General features: G+C 34.3%; 1 protein-coding gene across 1 annotated transcript in view; it reads left to right on the forward strand.

Moving 5' to 3' along the window:
• Positions 1–20,030, forward strand: part of ADGRV1 (adhesion G protein-coupled receptor V1) — a 223,856-nt gene that overhangs the window by 50,971 nt on the left and 152,855 nt on the right. Inside the window, exons 23-37 of the mRNA XM_066182497.1 lie at positions 237–417; positions 1,041–1,243; positions 1,905–2,034; positions 3,471–3,551; positions 4,849–4,988; positions 5,407–6,016; positions 6,932–7,147; positions 8,350–8,565; positions 9,433–9,677; positions 9,860–10,041; positions 10,811–11,616; positions 12,861–13,070; positions 17,604–17,734; positions 17,978–18,077; positions 18,999–19,178. Of these exons, the coding sequence (XP_066038594.1) occupies positions 237–417; positions 1,041–1,243; positions 1,905–2,034; positions 3,471–3,551; positions 4,849–4,988; positions 5,407–6,016; positions 6,932–7,147; positions 8,350–8,565; positions 9,433–9,677; positions 9,860–10,041; positions 10,811–11,616; positions 12,861–13,070; positions 17,604–17,734; positions 17,978–18,077; positions 18,999–19,178 (3,631 nt within the window). The remainder of the gene's footprint in view (positions 1–236; positions 418–1,040; positions 1,244–1,904; positions 2,035–3,470; positions 3,552–4,848; positions 4,989–5,406; positions 6,017–6,931; positions 7,148–8,349; positions 8,566–9,432; positions 9,678–9,859; positions 10,042–10,810; positions 11,617–12,860; positions 13,071–17,603; positions 17,735–17,977; positions 18,078–18,998; positions 19,179–20,030) is intronic.

The raw sequence follows: 20,030 nt of genomic DNA on the forward strand, positions 1-20,030 counted from the left end.
GATTAATCTCTGTAATCTCTCTGACATTTTGGTAAAGATGTTTTTGGAATTGGTATTCTAAACTTATTATCAGAAGATTAAGTTACATGGAGGGCAAAAATGTTCTCTGCATTACTTTCTGAACTCACAGCAGATACACTAATTAACTAAAAACCTAATTGTTGAAAGGGTCATAAAACTCTTAAGGGATGTATGTTGCGTAGTTTGATTTCTCCATGATTTGGTCCTTCTTCTAGGTCTTAAATTTGCATGTTATTGATGATGACGTTCCGGAGCTAAATGAATATTTCCGTGTGACATTAGTCTCTGCAGTGTCTGGAGATGGAAAACTAGGTTCAACTCCTACCAGTGGAGCAAGTATAGATCCAGAAAAGGAAACTACTGATATCAGCATTAAAGCCAGTGACCACCCATATGGTAACAATGTTGAAGATGATACAGTCTTATTGCAGATTTATGTATAGTTCTAGTTCAAGAGGTAAAAATTCGCTTAGCCTAGATAGATGAGGAAGCAATGTCAAGTATCACACTTTATCTAATTTGAGATTAATTCATAATTTTTATACAAGACTGAGAGTCAAATTACTTACTCCTGAGAATACTACAAAAAAGCCATTAAAACATTAAAGCTGCCTGGACCTAACATGTGGTCATCCCCTTCTGCAAGAAAACCAAATTTCCTGTTGTGGATTTTATGATGGTTTTTGTGAAATGAGAATTTGTAACAGAGAGAGACATTTAAGCATGCCTATTATTATACCAATAAGTACCCAATATTATGATATTTGAGTTCTTTTGGGAAGAGTTGAATTCATTCTTGTGATATGGGTTTTTTTGGACTAACATGAATATCAGTGAGAGAGAGAATGGTACAAACACATTCCTGTAAATAACAGGATTGAATCCTAAAGGTGTATTAATATTTTCAAAATTTCATAAACATTAAATGTAGACATTATAAATACTTTTTTTTAGTTTTTTACTATTGTAATTTGAATTTGGTATGAAAAGCCATGTAGATAACAATTTTGGTCTTTCAGGTCTACTGCAGTTCTCGGTGGGGCCGCCTCCTCAGCCCAGTGATGAAATGATTCTGCCAGCCTCTACTGTGCCCCATATCACTGTTAAAGAAGAAGTTGGACACATCAGATTATTGGTAGTTCGTGCGCAAGGTCTTCTTGGAACAGTTCTTACGGAATACAGGACAGTGCCGCTTACAGCTTTCAGTCCTAAAGATTATCAGGTATGGCCATTGCGAAGGTGTGTAATTATTTTAGAATTTAAAGAGAGCTATTTGTCCTGAAAGAAGCCATCAGTTTGAATATTTCAGCTCAGTTGTGATTCTTTTCACTAGCTCAGCTGTGATGCTTTTCACAGAAAGAGTTTGTTTTATTATGGTGTTGTGATAGATAGATGCATTGTATTCATTATAAAAATAAAAATTACTATGTGCCTTTTGCCTCCTTTTGGTGCAGTGTGTTGTGTTTCCTAGGAAAAGTCTCTGGGTTTGATTTTGATCTCCTTAAGAAAATTTTCAATGCAGCAAGAGGGGATATTTCCTACTGTTTCTAAGTGTATCAGATTTTATATGACCATAAAAGTGCATATGCAGGTGAAGATTGTATTTGTACGGACTAGGATTTGTGCATATTCCACAAAAGCTTCTAAGTATCTGTTTGCTTGTCTGACTGCTGTTTGTGCAGAATAATGTAGATAAATGAAGATGCTCATAATTCAGTGACTTTAGATTGCTGTTTCTTATTAAAAAATTATACCAGATTTTTTAAAGTTAAAGAAAAGTAGATGTTTTGATAAAGACAAAAAGAATTGAGGTTGCATTTCTTTTTTCATTTGGATGAAAACACTAAGCTTGAACAAAACTGTGAAGACCTGTCATGTTTCAGGCTGTTTGGGGCTCAATGGAATTTCAGCCCGGAGAAAGATACAAGTACATTATTGTTAACATCACTGACAATTCTATTCCTGAACTAGAAAAAACTTTTAAAGTGGAGCTGTTGAACCCAGAGGGAGGAGGTAAGGCACATACGTCAATCCACTCGTTATATTTTCATGATCTTTCTTCATCCCTTAAAATCTAACATTGTGAACTATTTCTATGTTATTTCTAAGGACACACCCTCCATACAGCAGCAATTCTTTTTAGGAAAAAACAGTCCTTCAGATGTTTTGTTAATCACTGCTGCAAATGACCAGATCCTAAAGGAAGTATATTACTACCATGCATTCAAAGGCAATTGCTGCTTTTTAAATTACATAATTCCATGGTTGGTAGAGAGAATTAAAGTAATGTGAAAAAAAATTCCTTTTTTTTTCTTTTTAACTTAAAAAAATTTAGGCTTAACAGACAAAGGTGTGCTTTTTATCTATCACTTGAGTGAAATTGGAGAAATTGCAATAAACTGGCTCCTAACTGATTCTAATGGATTACAGCATTAGAGAATTGTGGGTTATGAGATGCCTGCAGAGTTTAGCTGAGTGGGAGAACCAGCCAGAAGCTAGTGTCTCCTGCTGTGAGACATTAGTCTCACAACTGTTGGCTAGCATCAGTGCTCCTGCCACGTAAAATCCCTTTTGCTTTACAGAATTTATTTCCATTGCAAAATGTTTTTATAGGAGATTCCTCTTGGTTTGAGGAAAAGAAGTTATTCAAAATATCAAGAGCCATAAAATGCCTTTTTAACTGGTATTATTTTTATAAGCAATTCAGAATTTCAAGTGTGATGCCTTCTGGACAGCTAGATCAGATTAACATGAATGTCTGTGCTGCAATGTGGCACTGTGGTGCTATGCTAGGATTCTTTTGATAAAAGTTTCAGAGCTTTCATGCATGTGGAATTTTTGGTCAAATAATTTCAGTTAAATAAACTTTTCGATTTTTTTGGTTAGAAAACTTACAGCTAACTTTGGTAGTTTACTAGAGGCAGATACCTTCTGAACATAATCTTTTTGAGCTTTCCAACATCACTGCAAGTACAAAACTTAAGGGAAAAGACTCCATCAGTTAAGCTGCCTATTCTTTTCAACTTTCTGACAAGTTTTTTATTTGTGAGAAAATATTAGAATAAGAGAATTTGACAGGGTCTAGCTACTGTTTCCCTCTCTCCCCCCTGCCCCATTTCTAATTTTTCCATTAGGATTGAGAAAGGGAACACAGAAGGAAGGAGGAAAAAAAAAAGAAAGATAAAAGAAAGTTGTATGTGTTTTCTCTCCCTTTGACTTCCTTTTGCTGTTTCCAATGCAATAAATTAAAGAGGTAACACATTCAATACTTCTTCTAGCTTTTATCAGAAATTATGTATACTTCTAGTTTGAAAATTGACACTTTCCTAGAATATATCTCTGTCTTTTTCTGTTGTCCAGAAATGTTTAAATTACTTTTTGCTTTCCCTTTATTTATAAATGTATGCATCTGTATACATACATATATCTGTATGTCTGTCATCTTAAAGTTGCTGAGCTCTTTAGAAATGATGGAAGTGGTAGTGGTGATGGAAACATGGATTTCTTCCTTTCATCTGTCCTTCAACATGGTAAGCTCTTTTGATTAGTCCTATATTTTATTTATAATTATGATAGCTATCATAAATTACTATGCTTGATACAATGTCCTTTACAGGCAGTTAGAGATTGTTAATTTAGATTTAACAGAAAGTTTTATTAAAAAAATTATTTTCCATTTGAATTTAGATGTAATTTCACTAGCAGTCAGTGTTTAATGTGAAGCACAGAACAATTGGTTCTTATATCATCAAAACGATATTGTTGTAAAACACAATATAGTAATTGCACAATTAAAGTTTACAAAATTATCTTTGTCTGAACATTGTCAAATTTTCCTGGGAGAAAAAAGCAGTCTTTTTTCTTTTAAATTGAAGGCAATTTTAAAACTACCTAATTGTATGCTTTGATACATTCTATGTATAATTTTGATCCCTTCATGGCAAAGATACTCTTATAGAAAAGTAAGTAGTGTTAGATTTAAAAAAAAAAAAAAAATTTGATTTTTTAAGATTTTTTATTTTTCATTTCTTCAAGTTTCTTCTTATGTCATGATATGCAGAAAACATGATACTTTAATATTGAAAAAAATATGACATAGAATATATGGGAAAACCCTATGCATATGAGACTTCAAATTAAAACTGCACACGTACAAATGTTATATAAGCACCCATATGCCAATACAGTAATATTTTTTCTTTTTTTCATTTTTTCTATTTTTTCCCCTTTTTTTCTTCTTTCTTTTTCTTTTTTAATTTTTATTATTATTTTTTTTTTTTTGTTTCCTTTGACATTCTGTTTCTTTTTTACTTGTTTCCAGAAATGGTTTCCTTAAGTTCCAGGTTCTTATTCTCTCTGAGCAGGAGGTTATGTCACCCAAGACAATATCTTTAGAAGCAGGATTTGCTTGACTTGGTGGGAGATTTTGGTTATTTTTTTGTCTTTCATTCCAGCTTATGTTAGGATGAGACCTGTGTTCATCTTGTCTCTGCTTATACTGTGGTTTACCATATAACTCTGCACTGTCATGAATGCTGCTCCATTTTCATTCATTAAACTTGTAATTTTATTTTGGTTCCTCCCTTTAAATAATACTTTTTTTTGTTGCATGGTTCCACAGAAAGACTGAGAGGACTGCCTTACTGAAAGTCAGTTCGTTTTCCATGCAGGCAGTTACCATGCATTTAAAAGGTGCAAAACCAAGACAGACAGCACAGATACTTCATACTCTCATGTATTTTTCTAGCATATTTCTTTTGCTGTTTTCTTTCATGTAAGAAAACATGGGAGTTAAAAATAACCCTTTTTGGAACTTGCATTTAACAGCTAGCTTGGGAATTGCATCCCACATCCTTGTGACTATTGAGGCTTCTGATGATGCTCATGGTGTGTTTGAGTTCAGTGTGGAGTACCTTTTGGTGAATGCAACTGAACCTGAAGATGGAGACAGCAATGTTGTGCTGCAGGTTAGAAAGCTTTGAGTCTCATATTGCTGCATTGTACTCTTCTGTCTGTTTTTACTCGTGTTCTCTGATACCTTTGTCTTTAGTCTGTGGGGTTTATAACAACTTTGTCATGAACATTTGTTTTTCCAGTCATGCAATGTTTGCTAATATACGTTATTCAGCTTGAAAATAAAATAATAGTAATGATATACAAAAGCTTTAAATCTTCAACTTATTTAGAATCAAGGGACTACTATCTTTAAAAAAGTGTTGATAAAACAAGATCTGCAGAGCTAAGATGATAAAAATTACATGTTTTTAAAACACAGACATATCTTTAATTCATCATGTTCTTGTCTTTGCTTAATTGCATTTCACACTTCTATGTTTTTCTTTTTCATGGAACAAAAATATACACATCTTTATATGTTTTTCTTAGGTTGTAAGAAGCCATGGGGCCTTATCTCTGGTGACATTGCATTGGATCATATTCTGCGATCTTACCAACGACCTGGTCTCTACAGATGGGAATGTAACATTTGATGTTGGCCAAGTGAGAGCAAATATTACATTACAGATTTCTCCTGATGATGTTCCTGAATTGGATAAGATGTTTTCAGTTTTGATCATCAATGTCTCCCTTGGTCGTCTTGGATATCAAACTAATGCAACATTAACTATTTTAGCAAATGATGATCCATATGGAGTCTTCATCTTTTCTGAGCAAAACAGACCAATAAAAGTTGAGGAAGAAACAAAAAATATCTCTCTGACAGTTATAAGATGCGGTGGTCTCCTTGGTACAGTAATGGTGAAATACAGAACTATTGGTGATGAAGAAAAGTCTCCCTTTCTTCCACCCGATGTTGTCAGAGCAATAGAGGGAAAAGACTATTTACCCATTACAGGTTATGTGATCTTCACAACCAATGAAAGTATGACCACAATATCCTTGCCTATTTTGGATGATGATGATCCTGAGAGGTCAGAATCTGTTTTTGTGGAGCTAAACAGTGTTGTTTTGATCAAGAAAGCTCAGGATCGGCCAAGTAAGTGTCTTACAGAAAACCTACAATTTAACTATAAGGCTCAGTATTTATACGTACAGGAGAAAATGCAGCAAGATAAATGAAGAATTCTTTACCTCTACCAAATTCTGTATAGTTAAGATATCTCTTAGTTACCTGACTTTTGTCTGTTGGCATTTATTTCCTTTGGCACACTATTTTATTAGAAAAGCATGAGTATTTCTTTATCCCTTTTGCATTTTCTTATCCAAGGTCTTTCAGGCCAAATATGTTACAGTATTTGTTTGTACACTAAATCTGCTCATTTAGCATTGCTTTTGGAAATTCAGTAGTAGGAAATAACTAAGCTAGTTTTTCTTATTAAAATACAAAAAGTCTTATTAAAAAAGTGATGTAGAATTAATGATGTGCTGCTTTCTTAGCATTGACAATTTTTACTTAATTTCTCATTCAGATAAATTCAGATCATTACAGCTTGATTTGTGCTTTAAAGATTCTTGGCAGGTTTGATTGCTGCCCTTGCCCGCAAAATTAGGGGTAACTTCAAAATGAGGGGTAATTCCACTTGGAGTTGAAATCTTGCATATATTTCATCATATTGAGAGTAAAACTGAAATTATCCTGAACTGTATTGATTTTGCTATTAGTCTTATGGATAAATAAATAAATAAATATATTCAAATTACCTCATCTTTTCAAAAAAATTATGGCTTGTGTTCTCCATAGCGTAGTAGAATAATATTCAGATATCCTGCCAGAACATAATTTAAACACATGTATTTTGATGTGGTTTGTAGTTATGCTTTGTCCAACTGTAAAAAAGATGATTTTCATGAAAACTAGAGACAGCTAAACTCACATGTATGCCTACAAATTTTATAGTCATTAATAGTAAACATTTCAGGTACCCCTCACTAAGTTTTCTTTATATTTCAGTTATAAATTCTCCTCGACTTGGCTTAATGGGTGAGACAATAGCTCATGTGATTATCAATGCCAATGATGATGCTTTTGGAACACTTCAGCTTTCAGCTTCAGCTGTACGAGTTGCTGAAAACTATGTTGGACCAATCATTAACGTAACCAGAACTGGGGGAATATTTTCAGATGTTTCTGTGAAATTTAAAGCTGTGCCAATAACTGCAACAGCTGGTAAGAAAGCAGAACAGCCTGTTATGCATTTGCATATATCCATACGCAATATGCAGCCTGTGTTAAAGCTTAAACAAACAAGTGTGTAATGACTGGTCTATTTTGTAACAAGTGTGAAATAAAAAGTAGTAAGGCATTGACTGAGGTTAGCATATATGAATCTAAGACCTAGGGGAAAGTTTATGCATTATCACTGGAGAATTTAAAAGTTAAATAAGGGAAGGAATTGGGGTGTTTTTTTACTTAGTAGCACACCACCACTTAAATGCCCCTCTACCCCCCACCCCCTTAAAATACTATAGTAGTACATGTAAAATCAATTTAGTCCCATGTACATATTTAAACCCACCATTTATTGCTTAGTTGAGCTTATTAGAGAGGAAGTGAGATCTGGGGATTCAGCTGTAAAACAAATAGGGAAAAATCTGTCAAAACCCAAGGAGACCTGTACTTCTGAAAATGGAACATAAACTTCTGCAGTTGGTCCCTGCTGTAGAGAAGGTATATGAAGGAGAAAAATTATGAAATCTTCAGGATCACTTAGACAGTTATAAATTGAGTGCACTGTATTTCAGCTGTGTCCAGATTGAATGGGTGGGTGGTACGTGCTCTGAGAACTAATAATTTCATTTTTAGGTAACAAAATGTTATAAATTAAATGTGTAGCTAGATTTGTATCAGAGTATGCTTTAAATTAGTTTCTGAGGAAGAGCTGTCATCTAGTGTGTCACAATGTTCCTCTAGACAGTTGATACAAGTTAGCCTGAAGTGAAGCTGAGGCATCAAATATGCCCTTTACTGAAATCTACTTTGACATGGTGCTTCTGTTTTCACTCTTGGAAAGCTGGACAGCAATTATAAATCAAAGACAGAAACATCGTGGTATTGTGTTCTTGTAAACTGCAGACAATAATGGACCTTTTGCAACTACCTCTTGGTCTTACAGTACAAGCTCTGTTTTGGTCAAACCAAGTTTTATTTTGATCCATCCAGACATCTAAAAGGCAATAGGAAGTAAAAAAAAAAAACAAAAACAAAAAACACTTTTGGCATCTAAAGATAAAGACCCCATAAAACCACAGAGATATGCATGTGTAAGCAAAGAGAAGATGAGTATTACTGATAATGTTCACCACACTGAACCATAAATCATTGATATTATCTATGTTTATTGTTTTGGGTTTTTTCAACTACAAATCTAGGTGAGGACTACAGTGTCGCATCATCAGATGTTGTCTTACTAGAAGGGGAAACAAGTAAAGCTGTGCCAATTTATATAATTAATGATATAAATCCTGAACTCGAGGAGTCATTTTATGTTCAGCTGCTGAACCAAACAACAGGAGGAGCCTTGCTTGGATCTTTGACGAGAGCAGTCATAACTATTGAGGCTTCTGATGACCCTTTTGGATCCTTTGGTAAAGGAGTATTTACTTTCTTCTTTTAACATTTTTTCTGGGAGTTTGTGGGGGAACTGCTTTTTGGCAACTGAATAGAAATATTCAGAAGCAGAAATGTGGGTGTAGGGAGCAAAGGAAAAGATAAGATGAACTGAATTAAAACATGTAATAATGGACTAATGGGGCTTTAATATGACAAAAGGATTGAGCCTCTTGGTGGCTCTGATCAGTGGCACCAAGCAGTAGAACACAAGGCAACAGGCAGAAACTGCTGCCCATAAGTTCACCTGGACACGAGGAGGTGCACTCTTTACTGTGCAGGTGATGGTGCACTGGAAAAGGTTGCCCAGAGAGGTTGTGGAGTCTTCTTCAGTGGAAACATCCAAGAACTGTCTGGACACAATCCTGTGCTGTGTGCTCTGAGATGACCCTACTTGAGCAGGGAGCTTGAATCAAATGATCTACAGCGGTTCTTTCCGATCTGACCTATTCTGTAATTCTGTGATTTCTACTTAACATATTCCATGTTAAATACTTTTAATTTATTTCTTCAATAAGTGACATGAAATCTGGTAAAGAGTTTCTTTGCTGTGAATAATTTTGAAATTATATTCTTAGACCTTAGAAACAGTTCATGTTTAGCCTCAAAAAATGTGTGTATTGGAATAGGCTTTTTGGATGAGGGCTTAATATTTATGCTAATTTTCTCTGCAGATGAAAATATGCATATCGAAAGTTTGCTTTTAGGTTTAAATGTGATTAAAAGGGTAAACACTTGTGCAAGTAAATGCAAGCAAGTAAAATAAAACTCTGTACTTTAGGAACTGATATATTTACTTTCAGTTTTATTGTTAATGCTCTACATCTCTGTGTGGTATATGTCAGTTTTTCAGAATACCGAATTCACTGTGGAGGAGCCTGAATTTGGATCAGTAACCATAAATCTGCCAATAATCCGCAATGCTGGGACACTGGGTAATGTTACTGTTCAGTGGGCTGCTACCATTAATGGACATCCTGCTGACAATGACTTGCAAGTTGCCATGGGTAATATTACTTTTGCCCCTGGGGAAGCCATTCAAATGTTGCTGCTGGAAATCCTGGCTGATGATGTTCCAGAAATAGAAGAAGTAAGTAGAGCAGTGTTGTCTCTTTTTAACAGTATTAGAGTTTTAACTTGTATGAGAGATGTGTCCAGATCAAAACAAGAAATGTTACGGCAGGAAGCTGCAATAAGTTAAGATTTTATTTTGCTTGTGAGTTTTTTATAAATGGCAAAAATTGTTTTTCTTTTTTTTTTTTTCTTTTTGAGATTGTCCATATAGAATTAACTCAGGCCTCCAACAGTGGTGCTATTGGGTTAGATGGCACAGCGAATATTGTTATACCTGCCAATGATAATCCTTACGGCACAGTTTTCTTTCATCAATCCTCATATGAAATTCAGGAGCCCCTAGAAAGAAGTTTACTTGCAAATATATCAGTCAGGAGAAGGTCTGTATAATATTGGCTGATTTTGAATCTTTTGTTGTTGTTGTTGTTACTGTTGTTTTGGTTTGGTTTTTGTTGGGTATTTTATTGGCAATAATTTTTAATATCATGCCCCCTTATATGGGTATTTGCAACAATTGCTTGCTCTGCCAGCTCTTTTTTTTTCATGTACATTGATTTTGAACTAGATGTCTGCTTGTTAGAAATGTGCATAAAGTACAAGTGTATGAAATGTTTGTAGTGTAAACCCAGTGTACACAGTGTACATGAAGATTTATTTTGCCTGTTAAATTGTCAAGTCTTTTAAAGCTGCAAATCAGCCTGTTCCTGTGATGTGCACTGGAAGACAAAGCAAATCAAATTTTGTGTGATGGAAGACAAAATGAAAAGCAGAACAGGTTTTGCACATGAAATATGGTATCCTGAAGACACCTCGGAGGAATGATAACAATGCTAGACAGCAAAGGCTTTTTCTTCCTTGACAGTCCTAGGAGGACTAAGTTAACTCCTAGAAACAAATGTTTACAAACATGCACACTTAACAGACTGCTATCCTAGCTATAACAATCAAACTTGCTTTCCTAAAAACCCAACTACTCAATTATTCTGGGACTGTCTTCAAGGGAAGTCACTTTAATTTGCTATTTTTGACTTTTCAGCAATTCAGAAGGTGTTAGTTAATTTTGTTCATTTTTTTTTCTTAACCCAGTAACACAGAATGTTAAACATGCTTCACCAGCTAATATAACATTTTTATTTTAATGTCTTTTAGTGGGGGAAGGTTTGGTCGGCTGAAAATATTTTACAGCACTTCTGAGACTGACGTTGTAGCTCTTGCCATTGCGCAAGGTGAGGATATACTGGCCTATTACGAGTCTCCTGTACAGGGAATTCCTGACCAGCCATCCAAGACCAGAGTGAATGTGTCAGCAGCAAGTGACCCACTGTATGCCTGTGCAACTCAGTGCCTAAAAGAACAAGCATGTTCAGCCTTTACATTTTCCAGTGCCTCTGAGATTCCTCTCTGCCTCTGGCTGGCAACAGACACCAGGCCATTAACTAACATGTCGGGATTATGGACCTACAAGAAAAACATCAGCAGAACATCTGTTCTGTTTAGCACACAAGCCATTGCTGGTAGTGATTATGAATCTATCACAAGACAGTGGGCCATCATGCAGGAAGGGGAAGAGTTTGCAAATCTCACTGTTACCATACTCCCTGACAGCCTGCCAGAGCTGGATGAAAAATTCACTATATCCCTGTTGAAAGTTGAATTACTGAACATCTCAGCCAACTTAAAAAATCAACCAACTCTTGGACAGCCAAATACTTCTATAGTTACCATAATGATGAATGGGGATGCCTTTGGAGTATTTAAGATCTACAGTGTAAGTCCCAATGCAACAGAGAAGTATGTTGAAGTAGAAGAACGTCCTCAGGCCAACGTGCAGCTAATGATACACAGGACAGAAGGCAGCCTGGGACAGGTGGCAGTGGAATGGCGTGTTGTTGGTGGAACTGCTACCCCAAACTTGGATTTTGTGGGTGTTGGTGAGATTCTGGTGTTTGCTGAAGGTGAGGCAAGATTTAGCACTAGCTACTGATGTCTTAAACTAAAGAAAACACAAAACAAACACACACACAAAGACCACAAAGACTAAAAAAAAAAAAAAAGCCCCCCAAGAAAGGATGAAAAGTATAAATATTTAGTACTTTTAAAGAAATATTGCAGTGTGCATTGTAACGATAACATTTTTACTAAATAAATAAGGAATGATGCTGCTGAGATAGTTGTTGTATCAAAGATAATGAAAATGAGAAATAGGCCTAAGTGGTCTTTTGCTAATCTTCAGTCAATACAGTACTAATTTTTAATTATTTATCTTTTTAGATTCTGAGATTGTATTGATTTCATAACATAACAAGATAGTTAAAAACTGCAAAGGAGAAAAATCTGTAGCAGGCATTATGTAAACACTGTGCAACAAGATGGATGTATTTCATATTTTCAAAATCTGAGATGATTGAACAGCAATTTATGGGAGTGTAGTAAAGATTCTAGTGTTCATTTAGCTTGCTAAATCATCTGAACTCAAATGAAGGGTTACCAGGAGTGATTTCGAAATTGACATGTAGTTATATTAGTGTTTTTAATGTTTAGTGTTTACTAAATCTATTTTCAAAATACTTTTAAAAGCAATATAACAAAAAAAAAGGTATATGGTAAACTGATATAATTACTAATAGAGTTTATGCACATACAATGACCAGTAGGACTGTGTTGCAAATTGTAATGTATTGTGGAGACTGGTAATTAATTGTGTTTGCTGCTTACATTTCATTCTTTGATATTCCGAAAGACAAGTAACTAATACAACGACAGCCCTCTTTAATGCATTTCCTGTTCCACTAAATACGTAGTCTAATTTTGTGTATATATGTCTGTATGTGGTTCATCAGGAAGTGTATTCACTCGGTAATTCTTTTTACAAGAATTATACTCTCCTTTTCTAATTAGTGAAAGCCAAAGAAGTTATAAAGCAAATAACAATTCAAGGCATTCAGAAATTATGCAAACATTGTTAATTTCTACAGAGTATATTTAATAATTTGTTAATTATATTGCCTAGTATAACTTTTCATTAGTAATTGAAAAAATATTCTTAGTAATATTCAGTAACTTCTAGACAGGTTAAGAAGTAAAGATTTTTCATGTCCTTTTGCATTAGTTAAATATTTACTGCTAGAGTAAATGATTGCATATCTTTAAAAGGTGATTTTCATGTGAACACATAAGTATATATATGTTCTACTTTTAGGTGAAACAAAAAAGATGGTCACACTGACCATTTTAGATGATCCAGAGCCAGAGGATAATGAAAGCATCATAATCAGCCTGGTGCATACTGAAGGAGGGAGTAGGATTCTGCCCAGTTTCGACACTGTCACAGTGGTTATCCTGGCAAGTGACAATGTGGCAGGAATCATTAGCTTCCAGACAGCTGGAAGGTCTGTTATTGGTCGTGAAGGTGGGTTCTGTGTTTTGAGCAAACTCAGTTTGTTTAACATGGGCTTCCACCTCTGTGCTTTCTGTTGATAACCATTCAGCGATTGTATCACTGTTCAGAGAATGCCAGCAGAGAATAACCACATACTTAGCATGCATTTCTTTGGATTTTTAACTCTTGAAAACATAGCACTTAAATGAAATCTATGGAAAAGATGAATAGACCATTTCATCTATGGTCCATAGTTGAAAACCATATTTCACAATTTGTTCTTTCCCTTCCTTTTCTGGAAGTTAAGCCTTGCTTCTATTGGCATGGCATTTCTAAGTTACTTTTAGCATTTCTCATTACTTTATACCGTATTCCACAACTGTATATAACCCCTATCAGAGAGACCAATTGCTAATCTTAAGCAAATATTATCTATTACCGACTTAAAATTAATTTTAAATTATCTGGAAAGTATTCACACAGAAAAATATAGGAAAAAATCTTCCATCTTTCTAAAGTTTCTCTTCATAATTTTTCTGGCAGCTCATTTTAGAAGTGTGACAGTCTTGATGTCATCACTCAGTCATGACTTTTGAGACCAATAATAATTTGATACCTAGTTTCTACTAGTGTTTTAAGAGAGCCTGTTTCTTGTTTTACCTAGGGTTTGGTACAGTTCTGCATAGGACAGTTACAATACAAATGGTGACTGCTCTTGTTAGCCTTTGCTGGAATCTCAGTGTACTGAATTGTTGAAATTGTCTCAAATTGTTCTGGTGTATAAACTGAAGGGCGGAGGAAACTAACAGGAATTGGCTGTCGAGTAACGTGCACTAAATTTTTTTTGTTGGAAGAAAAAGTCTATCTCAAAAGAATGTGGGCTCTTTTTTTTTTTTTTTTTCTATAATGAAAGGACACCATAAGCTTTTGGGTTTTGTTTAGATACAGTTCGTGTTAATTTTTTTGTGCCAGGTTTTCATCCTTTATTACTCCATGTTAGCAGTTCTGATCTGCAGACTGCCAGCTGCAGTCTGGCAGTCTAAGAACAGCTGTTAATGAACGCAAGGAATTAATACAAATCATCTCATTCCCAACGTTTATGAAGACCTCACATACTTTCCACAGGTTAAATATTGGTCGCAGCATGCTGAAAGCTTTTATCTGGAGCTGAAGTACTCTGCTATATATAGTATGTATATAGTGCTATAACTGATTCCAATTCCTTCAACTTGTGAAAAATAGTGCATTGCAATATAGCAAGAAAAAACATCCAAACTAGTTCACTTCAACAAAAAAACAGGGCAAAAAAAAATATATTGCCCAGGCCTGAGCACTGTGTTAGATATCAAAAGGCCTAGACCATGCCCAAATCCCTCACCAGACTGTGTTTCACCAACCCTGTTAACTCCCTTCCCCCTTTGCAAAGAGGTCCAAGTCTATGGAAAAGGCTTTTGAGTCTTTAACAGCAATCTGTCATCTTTTGTGAGAAAAATCCATTTCTTTTTGGTTGACCGGCAACAATTCAGAGCAAGTGCAAATACCTGAATTTTCTCACACTGAGTATTTTCTAACATCTCCCATCTGCAGGGTTGGTTTTTAAGCAAAAACAATTCTAAAACAAACTTACTTCTCTCTTTCCTCACCAATATTCAATTTTTCAAATCTTGTCTCCCCACAGGGGATAAATAATAGAAATAGCTTGAAAAAAACCACTAAGTTACTTAACAGAAACTGTTCAACAATGTAATAAATAGAGAAGATACCACTGTTTGGATTTGTGTCTGATAATGTTTGTCTTCATAAGAAAAAGCTTGATAATGAAAATGAAGTAAAAACACTGAAATCGTATTAAGGCCTTTTCCATAGACTTGGACCTCTTTGCAAGGGGGAAGGGAGTTAACAGGGTTGGTGAAACACAGCCTGGTGAAGGATTTGTGCATGGTCTAGGCCTTTTGATATCTAACACAGCACTCAGGCCTGGGCACTTTTTGCCCTGCTAATATGGAATAAGTTTAGTAGAGTAAGGGTCTCTGTTTTGAAAGTCACATAATGGAATAAATCTTTTCTTCACACTTCAGCTGTGGATCATGGCTGTCTTGGTGTTACCTGCATAATTAAGTTCACACAATCACCATATTGAGGGCAAGGGCAGCATTTAACTACAGGCAGAACTTGCAACAGTTGTATGGCTATGACTGAAATAGATGAAAACACACTGCAGTAGCTTGAAATGAGGATCAAGAGGACAACGGATTAGGTACTCTTCTCCTTGATAAAGGCAGAATTCTAAAGAAAGATTTAAAATGGTAAAATATTTTAAAAAAATCCACCCCATAAGACAAAATAGTGAAATTAACCTAATAATACTTTCAACATTCAGAAATCAATTTGTTTTTGTGTTAGTATTTCTTACTGGATAGGAATGAGAAAGATTTTGTTGCAGCTGGCTGAGCTTTACATGGGTCTGTAGCTGAGTACTGGAGGGTCTTTAATTGTGTTGAATTGTACTTCAGGTTTCTTCTTGGTGCTTGGATTACAGTGTATCAGGGTGCTGTATCTTGAAGTATTTTACTGTCTTCAGTGAAAATTTATTGTATTACATAATGTTGCATTGAAATAACCATTGTCTATATTGTGTGTTCTGTGATGATACTAAAGTAATTATTTTTGTTTCAAATATTTATTTGTTTGCAATGGATGTGCAAATTTCTCAAATGGGATAAACAGATTTCTGGGCAATGTTAAATGATATAAAAAATTAGCCTTTGGAGAACCTGTAAATTGTCAGTCTGTCCTCAGATACCTGACTGTAGAAGCAGAATTCTTGTGACATCAATACATTTTGAATTCCTTTGTTCTCTTAGAATTAGTGCGGGGCAACTTAAAGCAAGGCTTAAATTAAGTCTGGAATTATGAGACTGATAATATTCTAATTCTATGTAATGGAAAATTGGTGTATACAATTTTTGTATTACACCTTTGCAATTTTATTTTTCAGTTTATCATATTAAGGTCTTTTGAAATTTGTTGTTCATATCTTTCTCATTTGTACGCAGTATATTGGCATCTCTCAAATATTTCCTTACCAAACCGAGAACATGTCCAGAACGTGATCAATTTTTTTCTGTCAGTTCTAGATATACAAATTCTATATACCATACAATACAATAATATACTGGAATAACCAGATAAGCATCCCAATTTGGTATTCATTGAGTTACACAGTCAGAGTAGCTGTGTGGCTAAATTCTGTCTGCCATAGACTAAGAGCGTAACCTAACATGACATCTGCTCTTTCCCTTTCACAGATGTATCTCAGAGTTTCTCAATATGGTAGCTTTAAGTGTTTACAAAGCACAAATTAAAAGATAGAATTATTCCCAGTTTTGCAACAGCAAAAAAAAATTCAAGTCAGTTTATGGAAATACTAAGAAAGTAATTTTCAGTCAACTGAGGATGGACCTAAGTTTACGTGATTATTTCCAAGCACCTCAATATTATAAATTTCTGTGTATTTCATGTCCTTGAAAACTAATTTCACATTTATAACTGGCAAACTTCCATTCTTTGAACTGGAAAATTGCTGTTGACGTACAGGTGCAACACACTTATGTATTATAAATAAACATCTCTCCTCTAATGTGAATGTATTGCATAATTTTACTAATATTACCTGCTAATCTATTTCATATTAATATAATATGTAATTTACATGCCCATATTTAAAATATTTAATTTTATATAAAATACTTATTTTTAGAAATGTACATAGATATTTCATATTTTGTAATGATATGAATGTTCTTAATTTTTCAAAACTTTCTAAAGAATTTATTTTTTAAGTGACCATTTGGTTAAATGTTATAAATGTGGAAAAAATACTCTAATTGCTTCTTAGAGATGCATATTTTCATTTGATACTTATTATCCCTGAAATTAAAATAAATTATTAAAAATTAATTTTAAATTATAAAACATTAATGTTTTGCGTCTAAATACTGTACTTTTATAATTTTGATTCTTTTTTTCTGGATGTTTTCTAACATCCAGAAACTGATAACATTTGTAAATTCAAACTCACATAAATGGAACTTGCAGGTAACTACAAGCAGTTTTCCAGATGCACTATGTAAAGTCACAAGACACTGCAGAAGTTAGGAACGTGTCTATTCCTTGCCAGTTAGCTACTGTAGAAAACTGTGTTAAAGCTGGGTGTAGAGCATTTTTACTGTGCGTTCACAAACAGATACTGCTCTTCATTTTGTGCATGTTTTGATAGCAGTTATGCATATGTATCAGGTTCCTTTATATTTTGATAGTTCTTCCCAAGAATGAACTAAGTTCAAAAAAACCCATGAGGAAAGAGTTTATATTTGTGAGGGTTTTGTTTCAATGTTAAAAGAAAAGGTATTACATAACTACTGGGAAGCTCACTATTAAAAAATATGAAGGTTTTACATAAAAATACTTTAACAGTGATTCATATTATTTTTGTCTTCAATTTAATAGTTGAATTGTAGAAGAAGAAACTCCAAAATATTGCCCTTTGTCCTTTGTTCCTAGGAGAACAACTGCAATTCCATATTGTAAGAACTGCCCCAGGACTGGGAAATGTTACTGTTGAGTGGAAGATAGTTGGACATACTGTACAACAAAATTTTGAAAGCTATTCTGGAATTCTCTTTTTTCCTGAGGTTAGTCCAAAAGCAAATCTAATGGCTACAAGAGAATATTGTAATTTGAAGTGAGCTGACAAAACAGGTATACTTTTATAGCAGTCTTCTTTGTCTTGAGATGATTAAACTGCAGGGAGTTTATAGTTTTCATTATTTTAACTTGACATTTCTTAAAGGTGTTGCTCAAAATACATATGATAGAGTGGTATTGCTTGTAGTCTGTACACTAATGACTAATAAGTTTATCAATAACATTTACAGGGGGTATTGAATACAACATTATACGTCCGCTTGCTGGATGACCATATTCCGGAGGAAAAAGAAGAATACCGGATCATCCTATACAACATCAAAACAGAAGGTAATGCAGAATGACAGACTGCTATACCTGCTGTATCTAAAATTGACATTTAGTAGTGTAATAGTTTTGTGTGTATTTTGGAAACTATTTTGGAACTGCAGTACTAAGAATATTGAAAATGTTGTGAACTATGAAGAATTTGTTCATGTTTTATTGAAACAGGCTCGACACTTCTGTGTATTTATGGATACATATGATACAGATGTCATAAAATAAATGGATATTTTTATCTTTTTAAACAGTCTTGTCTATCAAGCTGTCTTTCTGATCTGTCTCTGAATTACAGGAGGTCAGAATATTTTACTCTTTCAAGGAGATTATAATAAGAAAAGGAGCATGAAAGCACATCCCTTCGGAAATACCCTTTGTTAAACTGGAATTAGTGTCTAAGCACCAAACTAACTTGACATGGGTGGTATTGCTGATAGGTGCCTTGCCAGCTTGCCTTGATAATTTGTTTACTCTTGTAATTCTTCAGGATAAGTTTAAATTAATGCAGTTATTCATCAAGGCAACACTTCTAGTAATTTCTTAACCGAATGATTGAGAAATTGGATATGATCTTAAGTTTTATAATGAATTCCTAGGAAAATTTTCTCTTTCCTTTTACATTAGAAGTAGTTTAGGAAGTTCATATTTAGCACTGTCTCTTCAGATTTTCTCATTTCTCAATACAGTCTTGAACTCTGTGCTTTTTATGTGTACAATTTTTGTTGTGATTGAATGCTCCTGTGCTTGTTACAGAATGGGATTGCATATATATTCCACACCATCTGTAAAATTCAGCGAGTGTATAATGTGTTTGATTTGATTTCATTTGCAGTGTTACTGGCTGTCATTTGTACATAAAAATAGCAGTAATGTAAGGCGAAACTTTATTTGCCTAACACTGTTAACTGTACTTTGTTGATTCTTTTACAGGTGTTTCTCCTTCTGGTGCTGCTGTTTTGGATAGTCAAGGATATGAAGCTGTTCTGACAGTAGAAGCTAGTGACGAACCACATGGAGTACTGAATTTTGCTTCTCCATCCAGGGTAGTTTTATTGCCAGAGGAAAACAAAACAGTTCAGCTTTTTATTAACAGAGAGTTTGGATCTCTAGGTCTGTATAACATCTCCAAGAGAAATTAATTTTTTTTTTTCATAATCATTAGACAAATGAAAGCCATGACAGGAAAGCTAAAAATTCTGGGAGATCTTGGATACAGTTATGTTTTCAGAACTCCTAGGCCCCTGACTGCAAGCTTGGAAACTAAGTTTTAACTAAAACGGAAGCCATAGCCATTAATTCCACAGGAAGGGATCTGAGAGCTATGATAAAGCTAGCTGGCTGTTAGGGTTCTACTTTTATGTTCAGCAAATGTCTTGAATTGTTAGTTTGTCCAGAAGAAATAAAAAAGTGAGAAAAGGAGCTTGTATGGAATTATCATTCCCACAGCATCCCCTATATAAACTTCCAGAATCTGACAGTTTAGGAATATCCCATGGAAAAAGCTGCATTGATGCCTCTGAATTCAGTTTATGTCTCTCCTAAGAATTCTGTATTTCTTTTTCATTCAATTTTCCTTTTAAAATCAAAATAGATGGTACTGACTTCAATAATGTGCTGCGTGCAAAAATATTTTTTGTGTTTGTTTCCCGAGTATTTTGGCTTCCATTGAGAGATACCATATATAGTGATTTCCTGTTTTTATTTTTAGACTATATTTAGACCTCAGTGATAATCTCTTTTTTTTTTAATGTGTTTTGAGGTGAAGGTATCAGTTGAAACAAAAATTCAAGATCAGGACACACTACGGATTTGTAGAGGAATTTAAATGTCGTTTGTTTTCCTATTTCTTTTTTATTGTCAATCAGTATCTAAATTACCTTTTGCACAGTACTTAAGAAACTATTAATTTATTCTAAGTGTCCATTGTAAATGTAAAATCTCTCAATTGAACTCCATCTTTAT

The sequence above is a fragment of the Chamaea fasciata genome, unplaced genomic scaffold (assembly GCF_029207755.1).
Source record: "Chamaea fasciata isolate MVZ Bird 193981 ecotype frontalis unplaced genomic scaffold, bChaFas1.0.hap1 SCAF_4, whole genome shotgun sequence".
NCBI classification, from domain to species: domain Eukaryota; kingdom Metazoa; phylum Chordata; class Aves; order Passeriformes; family Sylviidae; genus Chamaea; species Chamaea fasciata.